Genomic DNA, 17,838 nt, shown 5'->3' with positions numbered 1-17,838 from the left:
ACACTGTTCATGCTTTCTGATCTCAGCTGTTTTTTCTGGTTCAAGCAGCATTTTTCTTTACTCACAGCCATCAGATCTTGGTGAATCTTTTTTTTCCCCTCCTTTGATCCTGGGTTGACCCCCAACCAGCTTGACTTTTCCTTGAGGAACTCTTGAACAAAATGTTGTCCAGCCCTGGGACTGACCTGGCTGACCTGGGAAGTTGTGGAATACTCATTCCTGGAGGGATTTAACAGCCCTGTGGATGTAGCACTTGTGGACGTGACTTAGTGGTGGCCTTGGTAGTGCTGGAGGAATGGGATTTTCCAACCGAAACGATTCCCTGATTCTATAATAATTTGGAAATAGCTGATGGAGAGCTCTGCCTTTGATAGCTCTTTTATAGTCCACTGCATCTGTATGAAAATCAACTACAAAAGCAACTTCATTTTTTTTATCCTTAATTTTGGCTCTGGTTGACAGATGTTTTCTGGGAGCTTGATTTGGGATTTTTTTTTTTTTCCCCATAATGTGTAGCAGAAATCTTCAGCTACCAAACTGATGAGTAAGTGAAATTTTTATTTAAAACAAAGAATGTGTAGGATTGGTAATGAGGCTGTATTTAAGGTCATCAGTAGTGTCCAGGATGGATTTGAGCCGGCTGAAATCTCTCCAATTTCATTCTGTTGGTTTACTGGGAATGCTGAGTCCTTGTCCCCATCCTCTGGGCAACAAATGCTGCTGATAATAAATGATAAATCCCAGTCGTGGAAATGGGATCTTCCCATTGGGAGCGCTTTGTAGCCTTCAGAAGAGGTTTAAAACCAATCAGGATTCTTCCACAGCCAATCCTCTCCGTGTATCTCTATGGAAATCTTGTGGGTTTCCAGTTGTATCTCGTAGTTCATAATGGGATAATGAGGGTTCTTATTGCTCCTTTAATTTAACTCTAGCATCTCCAATGGAATTCTGATCCTTACGTTAAAGATTGGGCTTATCAGGATGAAATGGAACTGCTTAATAGCCTGGGACTGTTGATAACAGCACCAAGATAAATCTAGGCTGAGATTTTGTCTTTCTTACACTTTAGTATCTTTGTAGAAGGAGGTGGGGCGCAAAATATGAAAACTGGGAAGTTTGGGGGAGGAGCAGCCACAGAATCACAGCTCTAAAGTTGGAATGTAGTGAGGAGGCAGAGAGTTCCTGATTTCAGCCTGAACTTCTGTAGAGATGAGCACAAAACCCAGCAGATGTGGTCTTCGCTTCTTGTCTGGAATCTCCCTTTGATCTGATCAGTTCTCTGTTGGAAAATCCCCACATCCCATGAGCAGTGGGTGATTCCCAGGATCACAGAATGGGTCAGGTTGGAAGGGACCACAATGGGGCATCTGGTCCAACTCCCTGATCCAGCAGGGTCATCCCAGAGCACAGAGCACAGGATTATGTCCAGAGGGTTCTGGAATATCTCCAGGGAGGGAAACTCCACACCCTCTCTGGTCTCTGTTCAGGACTTGGTCAGAACTGCCCAGGGAAGAAGTTCTGCCCCATGTCCAGGGGGAACTTCCTGGGATCAGTTCCTGCCTGTTCCTGCTGTGCCATTGCTGGGCCCCACAGAGCAGAGCCTGGGCCCTGCTCAGAGCCCTCCCTGCAGACAGGGACAGACAGGAATGGGGTCCCCTCTCAGCTGTGTCTGCTCTCGAGGCTGAACAGCCCCAGCTCCTTCAGCCTTTCCTTGGCAGAGATGCTCCAGTCCCTTCATCATCTTTGTTGTCCTCCTCTGGACCTGCTCCAGGAGCTCCATGTCTCCAGCACTGGACAGATCACTCCAGAGGTGCCTCACCAGGGCTAAGAAAAGGAGCAGCATCACCTCCCTCAACTTGCTGGCTCCTCCCTCAATTTGCTTTTCCTGATGCACCCCAGGATCCCATTGGGTTCCTTCCCTGAGCCAGCTGGAACCAGGCATGTGGTGGGGCCCCATCATCCCTGACGGAGATGACACCATTGGGAATGTCCTGTGGGTGTCTGCCTCACTCCACACCCAGTGGGGATGATTTGGGGTTGGGGATTACCGTTGATGAGTGCTCCATGTGGAAGTGTCTTTCGAGTGGGATGGATGGGATCATGGAGGTCCCTGATGGAAGTGGGGTTCCTCAAAGCAGTGCAGGAGATGGTTGAATTCCATAGGCGTTTCCACAAAAGGATGAATGCCAGGTTTGAAATTCACCTTCTGGATGCCAAAAAAGTTACAGCAAATGACTCAATATCCAGTGGAAACCAGTTACAGGTGGTGTCCCTCAAGGGTCTGTACTGGGACCAGTGCTAATTAATGCCTTCATTAATGACGTAATGGGATTGGGTGCCCCCTTGGCAAGTTTGAAGATGACACCAAGTGGGTGGTGACATTGTTCCACAGAATTCTGGGATTGCAGACTGCTTTGGGTTCAAAGAGACCTTAAAGCCCAACCAATTCCAATCCCCTGCCATGAGCAGGGATTCTCTCCCAGCTGCTTTGCTGCCTCTTAAATATGATTTTACTAATGATTTTCAAAACACCATCCTAGTCTTGCTTCAGCTCCAGAGGTATTTCAGCCCGAATGTTTTATTTCCTGGAAATACCAAAGGAGAGGTTTTATGGATTTGCAGTGGATCCTAGAGAGCTTTTAGATCCCAAATCCCTGTGATCATTTGGAGATGACCATCGGGAGTCGTCCCTTTGCTGCAGGCATTTTGCTGGGGAAACTGTTTTGAGGGCAGAAACCTGTTTGGGAGCAAACTCCTTCAGGTAACTACATCGGTTAAATTTCTCCATCATTACTCCAGTCTGGATGATGTTCGGATGTATTGTCCTCCAGGTTTTAATGACAGGGAGCCGGGATTTAATTTTTTTTTTTTAAAGGCTATTTCCATCTGCACCCAATTATAAAAAAGCCATCGGAAAAAAGCCATTTACTGGCTGTCACTTCGGAGCGGCGTCAAAACGGCTCCGGCACCTCCAGCCATCACTTCCCAACAGCTGCTTAGAAGGATGTTAAAACAGCCTGACATCCATCCAGTCCATTAATCCCACTGCTTGGCCATGGGGATACCTGGAATAGCTTCGGCAAAAGCTGCATGGGTGCTCAAGAGGGCTTTGAAAAGTAAAAAACACTGGAGTTGGAGCAGTTGAGTTTTGAGGATTTTGATGCTCCCCTTCCCATGAAGGTCAGGTTGGTGGGATTTGTGTCCGTCATGATGGATAGCGGGATGGACATGGATCCTAAAGAGATGGGAAGATGCTCAAGCTCTTTGTCATCTCTTCACAGAATCACAGAATATTCTGAGTTAGAAGGGACCCACAAGGATCATCAAAGTCCAACCCTTGTCACCTGCTTTTCCCCAGAACTGGGAAAGGAGCAGGGCGTGAGATTAAGCCTGGAGATACTTGAGAAGTTCAACCTGGCCAAACTGCTGCCTAGGAGCCAGGAATGCCAGGCTGGGTGGGATCTCTGCTCCTCACCTCATACGGTCAGTGGGTGGTTGTTGGTTGGCCCAGTGACCCAGCTTCACCTTCCTCCCACCCTCCAACCCCTCCTGCCAGGCTTGTTCATGGAAAATGTTCATTAACATCATTCCCAGGACTGAGCCAGGACTTTTCCACCAGTTGCTGCCTCCTCCTTTGCCAGCTCCGTGCTAAAGAAGGCTGGGCCCTGCAAACCTCCTCATCCCTGTCTCACTCCTGGAGCACGACGGGCCCCGTTGGACCATTTAAGGCCTTGTGGATCCTTGACAGCACCTGGAATTTCACCCAAAGCTGCCTTGGCAGCCAGGGAGGAGTCCTGGACACGGGATCTGCCAGCTGGGCACCATCCCAAACCCTGGGCACTGTTGCTGGAAAGGCTGTGGGGAGAACCCCCCAGCGGGGAGTCTGGGATTGGGACATATCCATGGGAATGTTGGTGTCCTCGTCAGCACCTGGTGGAGCCGGAGCGGGGTGAGATTTCTCCCTGTGGCTTTTTAGGGATTCTCCGGGGTTTTCTCATCCTTTTGGTGGAAAGGGTCCGGGCTTTTTTTTTTTTTTTTTTTTTTTCCCTTTCTATGGCCCAGCCTGTGGTCTGGCGGGGGTCCCGGGGGGGTATAATTAGCCACCCCAACAGGTGGCAGGGATCAGATGGCCCCCAGCACCACCCCACAGCCCCGCTCGGCTTCACCCCGGCTGACGTGTGGCTGGTGGCAAAATTCCCTATGGAAACCCAGCCCCAGCGCGTTGGATCTGGCAGGAGCAGGAGAGCTACTGTAAATAAACAGAAGGGGCTTTTCCAGCCTCCGGAGGCGATTCCAGCCTCACCATCCCAGCTGTGGGACAAGGAGGATGGACGGGACCTTGCGGAAGAAAGGCCGGAGCGCCGGGAACGGTGCGGAAAAGCCATTAGAAACCCGAGCTGGGGACACGGCCCCGGGATTAGTCACACACAGTTTGTTTTCTTTATTAAGTATCTTTTTACCATGGAGCCTCTAAACGTGGGCTGCTCCAAGGATTCACTTGGAGGCTGGGGTTGGGTATGGCACTGGGGAGGTGGCACATCCCGATCCCAGTGCCCAGCTGGGATTGTGGCGCTCTCCCACCCCGTAATCAATGCCCTGCTGGGAAGGAACAGCCACATTTCTTGGCCTTTCCCCAAAATAGCATTCATCATTCCTCGATGTAGCAGTGATGCATCCAGGTGGCTCTCTGAGGTTAGGGCTCCTTTTTCCTGCTCTTCTTTCCAAGTCCATTTTGTGCTGGAAACCCCTTTACAGAAGAGGATTTCACATCCTTTTCTGGGATCATTCTGAGCAGAGCCAGGATTTGGACTGGATGATCCTTGGGAGTCCCTTTCAACTCAGGATATTCTGTGATTCCAGGAACTGGGGATGGTCAGGCCAGGACCTGGCACCGAGGCCCATGCCCACAATCTCGTGCTCCACTGGGATTGTATCTTTCCAGGTGGGCTTGGAAGCTCTGCCCATGCATTTATCCCAGTCTTCAATCCCTAATGGGCTGTTGCTTTATTTTTTTCTCTTCCCTAATTTTGTCCCATTTATTTTAAAAGAAGTTATCACATCTAGGGATTTACTTTTCTGCTAATGTTTGTGGAGAAATTCCTGTGTTTGAATTCCTATCCGATTGCTGCCTTTTCCAAGTATTTGTCTTTGATCCAAGATGTATCCTGTCTGCAGGTAAAGAGAGAAAATGAAGAAAATATTCTGTGGAGCCAGGCTGTGAGAGCTGGAAATGTCCAGCCTAGAGACAAGAAGGTTCTGGGGAGACCCTAGAGGCTCTCCCAGTGTCTAAAGGGGCTCCAAGAGAGCTGGAGGGGGACTTTGGAAAAGGATCTGGAGTGGCAGGAGAAGAGAGAATGGCTTCCCACTGCCAGAGGGCAGGGTTAGATTGGATATTGGGGAGAAACTCTTCCCTGTGAAGGTGATGAAGCCCTGGAATGGAATTCCCAGAGAAGCTGGGGCTGCTGCATCTGTGGAAGTGCTGAAATTCAGATTGGAGCATCTGTGGAAGTGTCGAAGTTCTGGGGGCTTGGAGCAACTTGGGATAGTGGAAGGTGTCCCTGTTCATAGCAGGAGGTTGGAACTAGGTGATTTCCAAGTCCCTTCCAGCCCAAAGCATATCACGATTCCTTGTTCCTACAAAGCACTGGATTTGGCAAAGCCAGGCACTGTTCAGACCTGACTCTACTTCCAGATTGCCTGTTGGTTGTATAGTTACTTCCCATTCCAGCTCCTTGAAATAAAAGATGGGAAAATCATAGGAATGGGGGTTTAAAGTGGGATTTTTTTGTGGAAAAGCAGCACTATCTCTGAGCTGCCCCCCACACTGAGCCCATATCTGTGTGTCCATGTGCATCCCAGCCCTCCTGCTGCTCAGCACCATCCCCAACCTCCAGCACATGAGCTCCTTGCTCCACTGTTGATTTCAGCGCTCAGCCCCGGGCAGCAGAGCCCGTCAGATCCTTCTGCTTCTCAAGGAGAGAGCTCGGCAGGGATCCTGCTTAATCCCAAAGGTCAGCACGGGGAGCTGCTCCTTTGTCCCCACAGTGAAGTTACATTAAAAGGGCAGGAGCTGACCTCCATCCCATGTCGTGGGCAAGATGGATTTTTATAAACAGGCCAGAATGACAGTGTTGAAACTCTCCCTGTGTTTCTCTCTCTGTGGGTTTATCTCGTTTTCCCCAAAAATTGAGTGTCTGTAGCATGGAGGAATGGGATGCATGGGCATCCAAGTGTGGAAGGATCCTAATTTCTCGTGGAGAAGGTCAACAAGGGAATGGATGTTGGAGTTGGGAATATTTGGTTGTGCCACGTGTGTTGGGTTGAGTCTCTCCATGGATGTCACAATGTGATGCAGAAGTCAAACTGGATGGGATGGAGCACGCTGGGTGGGAGTGGGACTAAGAGGGCTCCAGGACCTGCTCCCACCCTTCATCCCTTGGGATATGCTGGGATGAGCTCTCTGGATTGCTGGGAACAGGGATTGGAGACAGGCTGTTCTTTTTCCCTCTTCCCACTTTCATTCCCAAGCTGAATGATAGAAATCCCAGCTAAAGGCATCTCCTCTTCCCTGCCTGCATCTCTTCCTGCCTTTCCCAGTGCCAAAAAGTGCCATTTCCCAGCAGAAAGCCTTGTGGGATAGCTCTAGGACACTGATGACACCTCGTTCCCACTGGAACCACTGGTGGCTGCTGGGAGTTGCCAAAATCTAGAGCTGGGAGTGCAGGAGCAGTTTTAGGGATGAACATCTCAATGCTGTGGTTTTAACAGCCCCATTCCATGGCCACGCTGAGCTTCCTTGGATGGGACAGCATCAACCAAGCCTTGGGAAGAGCAGGTTAAACTCCAGCCCTCATCCATCTTCCTCAGAAGGCTAGTCCAGGCGGCAATCCCAAAATAAGTCCTAAAATTATTTTGTTCTGGCTCTTCTCTGCTCTTTCCCAAGTCCCAGGCAGCTCTGGGACAACAAAACCCTGTATCATCTCCAAAACCAGCTTCTCCAGCCCAGATAACCTCGTTGGGACTTGTCCAAGGGTAAATCACTGCTATTAAGGCTTTGGTGGTTTGAATCCATAAAATCAAGCACTTGAAAAACTGTGGGTGAGTGTGGAACGTGCCACACTAGAATATTATTTTTAGTAGCATTTTTTCTTGGAACATTGTTTTGATGCAAAGAGGGAAGCAGAGAGGGAAACACCAACACATCCCTCTCTCCCTTCAGCAAGGTGTTGGTGCCACCTGAAGGAGCTCAGCTGTGGGTTCCTGTGCTCCCACTGGGTTTTTCCTGCCTTTTCCAACTCTGCTCCCTCTTTTCCCTGGCAGTGCAAGAAGAAGCACACGCTGGTGTGTCCCGACTTTGCCAAGAAAGGCGTCTGTCCCAAGGGTGCCAAGTGCAAGCTCCTGCACCCCCAGAAGAGACGTCACCCACAGCAGGTTGGAGGTGATGGAGACCAAAGCCACCCCCCTTCCAAGTGGAGACGGATCCAGGAGGGGTCAGCCAGGTAGGAAAGAGCTCATTGTGCTTCATTTAACAGTTTTCTTCCCAAACTGCTCCAGGTTTTTCCTCTTCCAAGCGTGTTCCTGGTTTATTTTAAGATGTTGTTGATGTGGGTCACAGTGGTGTTTCCTGATGGAGCCACTTCTGGGACAGGCAGCATCCGTGCTTGGAGAAGAGCTGATGGAGAGGAAAGGGTGGATTCACCCTTAGGAATGTGCCATCCAGGGTTTTAGCACCTCCAGGTAACTTGGAGGCTTTTGTAGACCTTCCTCTTGGAGATGGAGGAGCCCTGATGGAGATCCTACTGCTGAATGTGCGTCCAGGTTATCCATAGTTGTGTGGGGAACTGGAAAACATCATCCCTCTTCCTTATGTCCATGCTGGAGAGCAGAGCTGAGCCCTCTCCATGGCATAGAGGGGCTGGAGAATAGGAGATGGGGATGGACATGGAGATAAGAGGCTTTGGAAAAGTTTGGTGCTGGGCTGGGCTCTTGGAAGCTCTCGGAGCTCTCCCTGATGTTTCTGGGTGCTAGGAGGGAACCACAGGCTGATGATGATGGATTTTCCTGAGCTTGGCACATCCTCTGCCCTCACTCCCAAGTCCTGCATGCAGGACAGTTACATCCCAATGGAATTAAAACTAAAGCTAAATGGAAATTTGACTTTAAAAGCCCAAATCTCCCAAGTCCTGCTCAGTGGGGGGAGGAAGGATCGATTTCGGTGCTTGCCTTCTCCGTGGCTTTTTGCAGCGGGAGGTGGGAGCGAAGGTGGGATGGAAAGAGAGGGACCTGGGAGTTTTGCCAGGCTGGTCCGTGCTCCTGGAATTCTCCATAGTCTGGGCCTGGGCCTCATCCTGGCCCTGCCTTGTAAGGTAGCAGAGGGGGACGAGCAGTTCCACGGGTTCTCCGAACTTATCCCGTGTGACAGAAGAGCCTTGGAATGACACCCAGCTCACGTTCCCGGTGTGAACGAGGTGTAAAATAGCTCCTTGCTCTTTTTAGGGAAGGAGGAATGAGCTCAGGCCTGGCTGGTTGGGAGGCTCCTGGCGTCCTCCGCTGGGAAGGGAGCACGCCCCAGCTTGGAAGCTGCTCCAGAGAGTTTTTTTTTCCTTTATTGGCACCGTCGTGGGAGATGTCAAAGGAGCTGGAGTGTCAAGTTAGCTTGGAAGAGAGTGGCAGGGCTGGGAATGAGCCAAACCCGGCAGGACACCTCCAAGCCATCCCAACTCCCCACGCTCTCCATCTCCCCTTCCCTCTGCTTGATCACAATCAGGGGCCCAGCACCTCCACAAGAATCTGAGGAACTGGGAATCTTTCAGGGAAGTGCAGGACAGGGAATCTGGCTGGGGAGGGAGGAACTCCAGCTGAATTCTGTGCTGGCTCTGGGGAAATCAGGGATACAGCATGGCCTTGGATGGAGACCTGGGAGCTCCAAGCCTCTTCCATTGCATATGATGCCATGTCCAGCGTTGCCAAGTGGGATTGTTTTACTTTCCCTTATTATTTTCCCCATTCCTGCAGGAATGATCCAGCTCAGCTCCAGGATGACGGGGAAATTCCCGGACCCTCTGGTGCAGAGCAAGAGGTGAAGTTTTTGAAAGAGGAGGACCCCAAGCCAAGCAGCTGCCTGCAAAAGCTGCCATCCTTCATCTCCCTCCGATCCCCGGAATCTCCTGGTTCCCTGGGCTGCAAAGAGGAGAAGGACGAGGATGAGCCCGAGGATGAGCCAGGTAGGAATCACATCCTCTGCTTGGAGTGGCTCTGGTTTTCCAAGAAAAAAAATTATTCTCTGCTGCTCTCCATGGATTTTGATGGGATCCATGTTCCTTGTGAGTCACCAAACCAGTTAAGACTGGGAATCCAAAATGAGATGGTAGTCGGGATTTCTTCCTGGGGACAAATCCTTTTGTCTGTTCCCAAAATTGTGTGTGGGGACGTTGTCCCCTTATTTTATCAGGTCCTTCCTTATCCTGTAAATTATCCAATGATGAATCCGGTCTCATTTCCTTGATGGAATCACAGCACTGCCCAATAGGGAAGGTGTTTAGTGGGGTGCAAGGATACTCTGCCTCTGGAGGACCTCTGGACCATCCATCACACCTGTTTCCCAGCAGGAAGTAGCTTGGAGGCTTTCCAGTAAAAGCATTCCAGTGGGAGGTGAGGTGGAGTGTTTGCAGGTTGGAAGTTTTAAGGAAGAGCTGTTAGTCTGGGGTTGTCTACTTTGGAAGTCAGTAAACTTTTTGGAAAATGTGGTTTAGGACGAGCAGAACTGTTTAGGAATTCTGACACGTGAGAGCAAGGAGTTTCTCCAATGTTCTGCTTGGTTCCTCCTCTCCTCGTTCAGCTCCTCCATGGGAAAATCCCTCAACGGATGGGATTTTGGGGTGCTCCAGGGATGTACCCCCAGGAGCAGATATCCCCCAGGAGATAGTGAGGCTGGGCTTGTGCCTGGTTCTTCCCAGCTTTGAGTGGGAGGTTTTTGGCAGGATGATGCTCCATGCTTCCCTTTTCCACTCCCATCCTTCTCCAGAGGGATGCGCAGCCTCATCTCCAGAGCACCATCCAGGAATGGACCCAGAAATCACAGTATTTGTGGAATAATGATGAAATTCCCACTGCCCAGCTCTGCTGGCAGAAGATTTGGCTCCGTGTGAGCCCTTCCCATCTTTGATCCCTGTTTTCCATGCAGCCGGAGCAGGATCCCCCTGGGATAAGGGATGAATTCCGTTGCAAAAGCCAGGTTGAAGCATTTACGGGATCATCCATAAGGATCTGCAAGGCTGTGCCTGGCTCAGCCACTTCAAGCCAGGGAGGACTGAGATGCCTCAACACTGTCAGAAAGAGAATTCCCAGGATTAGCAACATATTCCCAAAGTCACAGAGGAGCGCGGGTGCTGTTGAACCACGGTGTGGTGGACGCAGCAAGGGAACCATTCCAGCTGGGAATTCTCCTCTCCACAACGTGGAGTGAAACACTCAGCTTCTCTTTCCAGGGATTTCTTCTCCCCTCCTTCCTTTTCCTTGGCCCCGGTTCAACTCCCTTTTGATCTCGGGAAGCGTTCCCAAAGCAGCAACTTAACTGGGATTTTTATCTCCGTGATGAAGTTGGAACAATTAATTCATGGAGAAGAAGACGGTTGAAATGCCTCGGAATACACCCGGCAGCTGGGAGTAACTCGGGAGCAAGGGCATCCTTTTCCTGTTAATTCTGGTGTGTGCCTCCAAGGGAGGATGGTTTCCATGTGTTTTGGGTGGGAGGACGAGGAGGAGGAGCTGGTTTGTCTGGGAATGCCGACAGGAAGGCTGGGTGAGGCTGGCAGGTACAGAGTCAGGGCACTCATCCCTCTGTGCTCCTTTGCTCAGGGAAGCTCATGGCATTGGGAAAACAGGTGCTGGAGGATCCATACAAAAAGGAAAACCAGGCAGGAATCACAGGCGGCTGTAAAATCATCTGGTGATGGAGCAATTTCTCTGCCAAAGTGATGGCATGCTGAGTCTGGACATGGGAATGTTGATCCATGGGTTTACCCATCTTTGGGTCTCATCTTAATTCCAGCCAAGGGATTTAAGGGCACAGCAGCACCCGGAGACCCCCAAATCCAATGGGATAAGAGGAACCCTGGCCACCATCCCAGGAGGACATGGGATTGATGCTTCTAAAGGACCAAATGCTTCTTGGTGGCCACATCACTTGGACTGGACTCCATGATCCTTGTGGATCCCTTCCAGTATTCCTGTATCCCTTCAGAATATTCCGTGATCCTGAGACTGAGTTTGGAGCTGAGCAGCTGGTCAGGGTGGGTCCTTGTGCAGCTCGAGGAAGTAGCTGGAGTCTGTGGTGGGATTTGGGCGTGGGATCGAGGGAGCTGTGCCAGCGACAACGTTGTGTTTGTGCTTGTGAAGCCTGAAGCTGACACACAAATTATTGGGATGGTAAATAAGGAGGAGGACAGGTCGTTACGAAGGAATGAGATGAATTCCTTGGTTAAACAGTCACAATTGGAGAAGATGCCCTTTTAATCCTGGGAAATGCAAGAGGAACGAGGGAAAACACAGGAGGAGCAGGGAGGGGGGTTGGAGATGACCTTTAAGGACCAGTGTGGGCAACAGCATGAGCTTTCAGGGTCTCAGTGGGAATCTGGGATATAGGGAAAGAGGACTGGAAAGGAGGGATGTGGTCTGCGTGCGTCGAGGGGAGCCACTGTTGTTGTTTTCCCAGCCCTCCAGAGGAGCCTGGAAATTGGGGTTGGACGAGTGATTGGTTGACAGGGTGGTGATTGGGTAAAGGTTGATCTCAGAGTTCTTTTCCAACCTAAATGATTCCGGGATTCTGTTAATTTGAGGGCACTGGTGCTTTCCAAGCATCCTCCAAAAAGCCAATCCATGCAGGACGGGTCAGCCAACTGCTCCCAGCCGAGCATCCCAAATGGGAAAAGTGGGTTTGGTGGCATCCCATCCTTCACCTTCTGTTATCCACCCAGGAGCATGGAGCCGGAGGGAGAACAGGCTTCCCTACCCCTCCGACTCCTGTTTTCCAGGTAATGGGCTTTTCCATATTTCACCTTCCAGTTAAATCGCCTGTGCTGGAGCCTAACTGGCCTCCCCGCGCTAATTGCACCAATGCAAACCATTCCAATCGAGTGCTAATTTAATTAGAAAGCACCCATTTTAGTTAATTTGTTCGAGAAGATCACTGCAAACTCCTGGAGAGAACAGATGTTCCCCTCTCCCCCGATGAACATTCTGGGCTTTGTAAATGGCTCCGCTCAGCCTTGTTTAGGAGAGAAAAGAGGATTTTATAGCCGCAAACGACCCTTTCTGTAAACATTTTACAGCTCTCTGCACGTTTGAGTGACGATAAACCCCGAGCAGCTCGGCGGGCTGCAAATTTGGGACCATACGGCCGTCATTTTATTGTCATATTTCACGGTCGTAACGTTAATGGAAGATGCTCGCTCCAGTCTTTTTTAACGGCTCCGCTGAGCACGCTCAACCTCCTCAGCTTCCGAGGAATTCAGGGAGGTGTGGCGGCGGCTTCTGGGTTTGTTTACGGCTTCCACTTCTGGAGGGATAAGTTTTGGGAATGTGGATTTTCGCCCCTTTCCTCGCCACGGTTGAGGGATGACCCCGACGGGGCACGGGACTGCCGCTGTCACCACCCTCTTGGTGGTGAGTCTTGATCCAACCATTCCCAGCCCCAGGAATCTGGGAATTAGGGAGTATCCCAATTTAGGAGGGACTCTCACGTCCAACTCCTGGTCCTGCACTGGGCAACCCCTATTTAATTTAGGATATATCAAGTGCTGCCGCCCTCCACGTGGATGTCACCAGTTCCCTTTGGGTCCCATGGGATCTTCATCACCATCAGCATCTCCTTCAGTGCTTCTTCTGCCTGCAGATCTTTGCTCCAAAACTTTTTTTGGCAGCCAGGTGAGGCAACCAAACCTTTAATCGGTCGAGTTGGTGGTGGAAGATGCCCTGGAGCTTTCCACGAAGCATCTGGAGGGTTGGAGATGGAGGGCTTAGACTCAAAAAGGGTTGTCCCAGGATAAGAGGAACCGGCATCACTGTCAGCTTTGACCCCAGCAGGACTTGGTGCAGTTTGTTCCTCTTGAGAGGAAGAAATGGGGATAAAATACAAGGAATTGATTTCTCTGTGTGGTCATAAACATCTCCAGGGTGGTGAGGCCCTGGCACAGGTTTTCCAGAAAAGTTGTAGATGCCCCATCCCTGGAAGTGTTCAAGGCCAGTTTGAGTGAGGCCTGGAGCAACACAGACTAGTGGAAGATGCCCTTGCCCATGAGAATAGGTCCTTAAAGTCCTTCCAACACAAACCATTTTAGGATTCCATAAAAAATGGGCAGAAAATTAATACAGAAGAGAAAGATTTCAGTCCTGGTAAAGGAGTGTGGCTTGGCAGGTCCTAAATTGGACACTTGGCAATGAGGAAATAAAATCACAGCGAAGTTTCTGACTTCTGCAGCTTCTCAGAGCCATCAGGGCAGGTGAGGAGAAAAGGTGAGGAGATCCAGCCCCAGCCTCCAACAACAGCTGGGTCATCTGTGGCTCCCCAAAGGCTGAAAGTATCCCAAACCTGAAGTTGTCTGGTGGATGTAGGGGATGGAGATGGAAGGATCACAGAGTCATTAAGGTTGTAAAAAACCTCTGAGATCATCATGTCCAACCTGTGACCAATCCCCACCTTGTCACCAGACCAGAGCCCTGAGTGCCACATCCATTCCTTGGACACCTCCAGGGATGGGGACTCCAAACCTCCCTGGGCGTGAAACCTTCCAGTGCCTGACAACCCTTTCCATGAAGAAATTATTCCTGATGTTCGGCTTGAACCTTCCCAGTTCGATGGATCCATGTTGTCTTTCCTGCTTGAGGGATGGCTGCATTTAGACTCAGTTTTTAGGGTCTCGTCCACCTGTGACAGAAGGTTTGTGGAAAAGCAGCAGGATGAGTTTCTAGTGCTGATTTTCACCACATGGATTTAGTGCAGGATGAAGCCAAAGGGATTCAACCCTCCCCATAAACTTTTTCCATATGAAAAAAATATTTGAGGAAAATTCTGGGATGTAGCCTTTGCTGCTGGGATGGATTTCCACCCCATCTTTTGTTGTTGAGTTTTATTTAATAATAATACTAGTAGTAGCAGTAATATTAATAATATCTGTTATAGTCTTATAATTATTAATAATATTAATATAGTAATGATATGAATATAATTATTGATATTTTTATTATTATAAGTAATAATAATAATAATTTTAATACAATAAAAAAGGCATCTCCCAGCTCAAGTTTTTCCAGGAGCACTTTGGCAACAAAAAGAAAAGACTTTTAGGAGGCAGATTCAGCCTCTGGACTCCCTAAGATGTCCTGGAAAGGGTTAAGGGATATTTTTCTTTTGAGAGTGAGGAGGAAAAGTGTGTTTGGAGGGAATTTCTCCTCATGGCGTTAAACCTTGAGGATCCAGCAGGGAAATGCTCTGAGATGTGTCTTGGTGCTCTGAGCTTTCCTGGAGGAAGATGCAGGATAGGATGAAACCCTTTGGTGGCATCAGGAGAATGATGGAGACCAAATCTGCCATCAGGCTGGAGGTTCTTGAGGATAAGAAAACAACAAAATTCCGGCTTTTCTCCTGCTGGATGGTAAAGTTTGGAAAGCTGCAAGGGAGTTGTCTTTCCCTCCATCCCATTGCTTTGGGAATCTGCATCCCTGATGTGCAGCACCTCCAGCTGCCTTCCACCTCTCCACCTTGCAGAGAAACCAAATTTTTTAATCCCTCAGGGATCAAGAATGATGATCAGGGAGAGGATTTGGGGCCCAGACCCACCTCCTTTCACCCTCCATCCGAGAGGATTCCCCACCTTGAAATCCCTTTCAATCCCTCTCAGATCAGCATCTGGATGAAACAAATTTGGTTTTAACTTCCCTGTCGGATGCAGCTGGAGCCGCTCGGCTCCGGCTGGGGGAAAACCAGGTTTTATTGAAAAATCTAATGGTGCCACCTGAAGTGTGATTTACTGCACTGTCCACTCCTCAGACTTGATAATATATTTCTATTAGATTTCCTTCTTTTCCCTCTTTTTTCCTGGAGAAGAGTGGCAAGTTTCTCCGTCTGCCTGACACCTTCTTAGGCTTAGGCAAAATAAATGTTGATTTCCATCAGGAGGAAGAGCGCTGGAAGTCCTAATTCTCCGACGAGCCTGACAAGCTCAGCGAAAAAACCGCCTGGGTTTCGATGGAAAACTCGTGATCCGGGCTCAGTTCTTCTCCTTTGAAGCTGTTCAGTCATCGGAATGAAAAAGGGGTTGCTTTCGCTAACTAGAAATTATATACCTGGTTCCTTGGAAGATGGATTGCGCCGCTCCCGGAATGCCGGGAAAGGCGGCGGGGGGAGAGAGTGAAGGAGCTGGAGATGGCGACCCAAGATTGATCACGCCATTTGCAGGATCTCCCAAGCACAAAACTGGAAAAATATCTTTTCCTTTGCCAGGGTTGGGTGGAGTGATGCCCGTGCTTGGTCCAGGTTTTCCCTCCTGGGGGTTTTTTGGGATGCTCATCCCTTGGCTGCATCATCCTTCCTCCATCTTCTTGCATCCAAGGGGAGAAACTGAACCAGTTTAGCCCTCTCACGATCTGTTTTGGGTTTATTTTCTCATTCCTGCCTTGATTTTTTTGAGGACTCTGTTGGAAATCAAGCAGGGATGCTCTGGAAGTATCTTGGGTCTGTGCGCTCTGTACCAAAGTCAGGAAGTTAATTACGATTGATTTAAAAATCACCTTTTTTCTTTTTCTCCCCCCCAAAATAAATGCATATTTCTACTTCTGTAATCATGCCTGCTTTGAGCTGCCTCATGGATATCAACTAGGGAAGTTTTCCCTGGCTCATCCAAAGGGAATTGAGCCATTCTCACCATTCCTACTGACCTCGCACCATGGGGCAGGAATGTGGAGATGCTGATTTTGACCCCGTGAGGTGACAACCAGCAGCTCCAGACGCTCATTCCAGCAATAATGCTGGGATTCACAGATCCCAGGCTGGAAAAACCACCTGGCTGGATGCCAGAGGGAAAAATTGGGAGGGTGGGGGACGCGAGGATGTTTCGCTCCGTGTCACCGTTCCCAAAAGTCGGATTCGGCTGCGTTGCCGGTGAGGAATATCCAGATCCGCCGTGTCTGCTGTGCATCCCCCTGATGTATGGGAGTTATATTAAGGGTGGAAAGGTGCTAAATGAGGCCTCTTTATTTTCCATAAATTAACTCCAGAGCGATGAATCACTGCCAGCGCGGCTTCGACTCCCAGCAAGTTTGTTTATCCAAGTTGAGAAGCGAAGGAAAACTCTTGGAGCCTCTCTGTTGTTGGGGCCTCACCTGTCCTGCCTCTCCTGCCCCAAAAACTTTATCCTCTGGGCTCTCAAGGCTGCTCGAAGGTGTTCTTGGCCCCACCTCCATCGTTTGAGCAGTGCCACGCAGAATTTCACAGGAACACGGGCAACAGAACTCTGGAGGGAGTTTCGGCTGGATTCCCTCCATCTTCTCCATGACCTTCTCCACCTCCATTAATCCCAAGTGAAGAGGAACTTTTCCCACTAAACCTGTGGGTCCTTTTTTTCCCCTGGGAAACCTCCATCCTCATTTATCTTGGTGGCCAACTGGCCACCACTTTCCTTCCCACCCATCACTCTGGTGTGTGGAACCCCATAAACACCTCTCCAAACCCTTCGGAGAGGGAAAATAGGAGAATTTGCACAAAGGTACTCCCAGCATTGTGGTTGAAAATGGAGAAGGGTTTCACTCTGTCCACCTTGGTCCACGGGATGATGCTGGACTCGTCCTACAAGGAGGTAGGATGTTTTGGCTCTACATGAGCATCCAGGGCCCTCTTTGGAGGAAGCATCGTTTCCCAGTAAGCAGAAGACATCACCTGGAGCACCCTAAAGGGATGCTGGGGATGCTTGGAGAGGATGACTGCTGGTGCTCAGCTGTTTCCAGCTCCATCCCAGCACCAAAACAGATCCTGATGTTCACCAGTGGGAAGGTCTGGATCCCTCTTAATTCTCTTTTTCACCCATAACTTGGGAATTTTGCAGCGGATTTGCTGCTCCATGGTGGGAAGTGACCTCTGAGTGCCACTTGTAAAGAGCTGAGTTGGGAATTTGGGGAATGAGCCACCTCCATCCTTGACATGGCCAAGGGGGATGGAAAGCAGAAGAGGAACTTAGGACACTCCTACACCTGCATTCCAAGGGATTCCCAAGGTGACTTGAGCCAACCTCAATGGCTTTCTCCTCTTTTCTTCCTTTTCCTTCCCAGGCAATGCCAAAAGGAGGAGGATTTTGCCAGGGGCATCCCTGCAGGATTCCGAGAACTCCCGTGTGGGTGGCAGAGGTGAGTCCAGTGGGTGCTGCCAGGGCAGAGAACCACTCCCATTCCCAATTTCCCATGTGCTTTAACCCCCTCCCATGCCCAGGCAAGGAGAAACCTGGGAATATCCAGCTGTGTCCCCCTCCTTCCCACCATCACCATTCCCTTCCCTCCCTCCAGGGAAACGGCTGCAGATCAAGCCCCGGCTGTGAATCCATCCAAATCCTGTGACAGCCAACCAGCTCAGGAACCAGAAAACCAGGGAATGACCTGGCACCTACCTCAGGATGCTATGTCCAGACATGGCACCACCCCCCCTCCTCCTCCTGCTTTTCCAGGATGTCATTTGGACATGGAGTCGTGTGGCAGCGTGGGAATACACCGCTCGTTCCTGCAGGGAAGGAGCTTGGCTTGGAATCTTTAAATTGACCAATAAATGACCTTTTCAGCTGGTTTGTTGGAAGGCAA

The 17,838-nt window shown here is 49.9% G+C and overlaps 1 protein-coding gene across 1 annotated transcript in view; it reads left to right on the top strand.

The window, feature by feature from the left end:
• ZC3H3 (zinc finger CCCH-type containing 3) overlaps positions 1 to 17,838 on the top strand; it is a 126,716-nt gene extending 108,878 nt beyond the window's left edge. Inside the window, exons 10-13 of the mRNA XM_066336986.1 lie at positions 7,321 to 7,499; positions 9,016 to 9,224; positions 17,320 to 17,394; positions 17,551 to 17,838. Of these exons, the coding sequence (XP_066193083.1) occupies positions 7,321 to 7,499; positions 9,016 to 9,224; positions 17,320 to 17,394; positions 17,551 to 17,582 (495 nt within the window). The 3' untranslated portion in view covers positions 17,583 to 17,838. The remainder of the gene's footprint in view (positions 1 to 7,320; positions 7,500 to 9,015; positions 9,225 to 17,319; positions 17,395 to 17,550) is intronic.

This window comes from Sylvia atricapilla, chromosome 1 (genome assembly GCF_009819655.1).
Source record: "Sylvia atricapilla isolate bSylAtr1 chromosome 1, bSylAtr1.pri, whole genome shotgun sequence".
In the NCBI taxonomy this organism is placed as follows: Eukaryota; Metazoa; Chordata; class Aves; order Passeriformes; family Sylviidae; genus Sylvia; species Sylvia atricapilla.
Note: the sequence above shows the minus strand (reverse complement) of the source record. Positions and strands in the feature narration are given on the sequence as shown.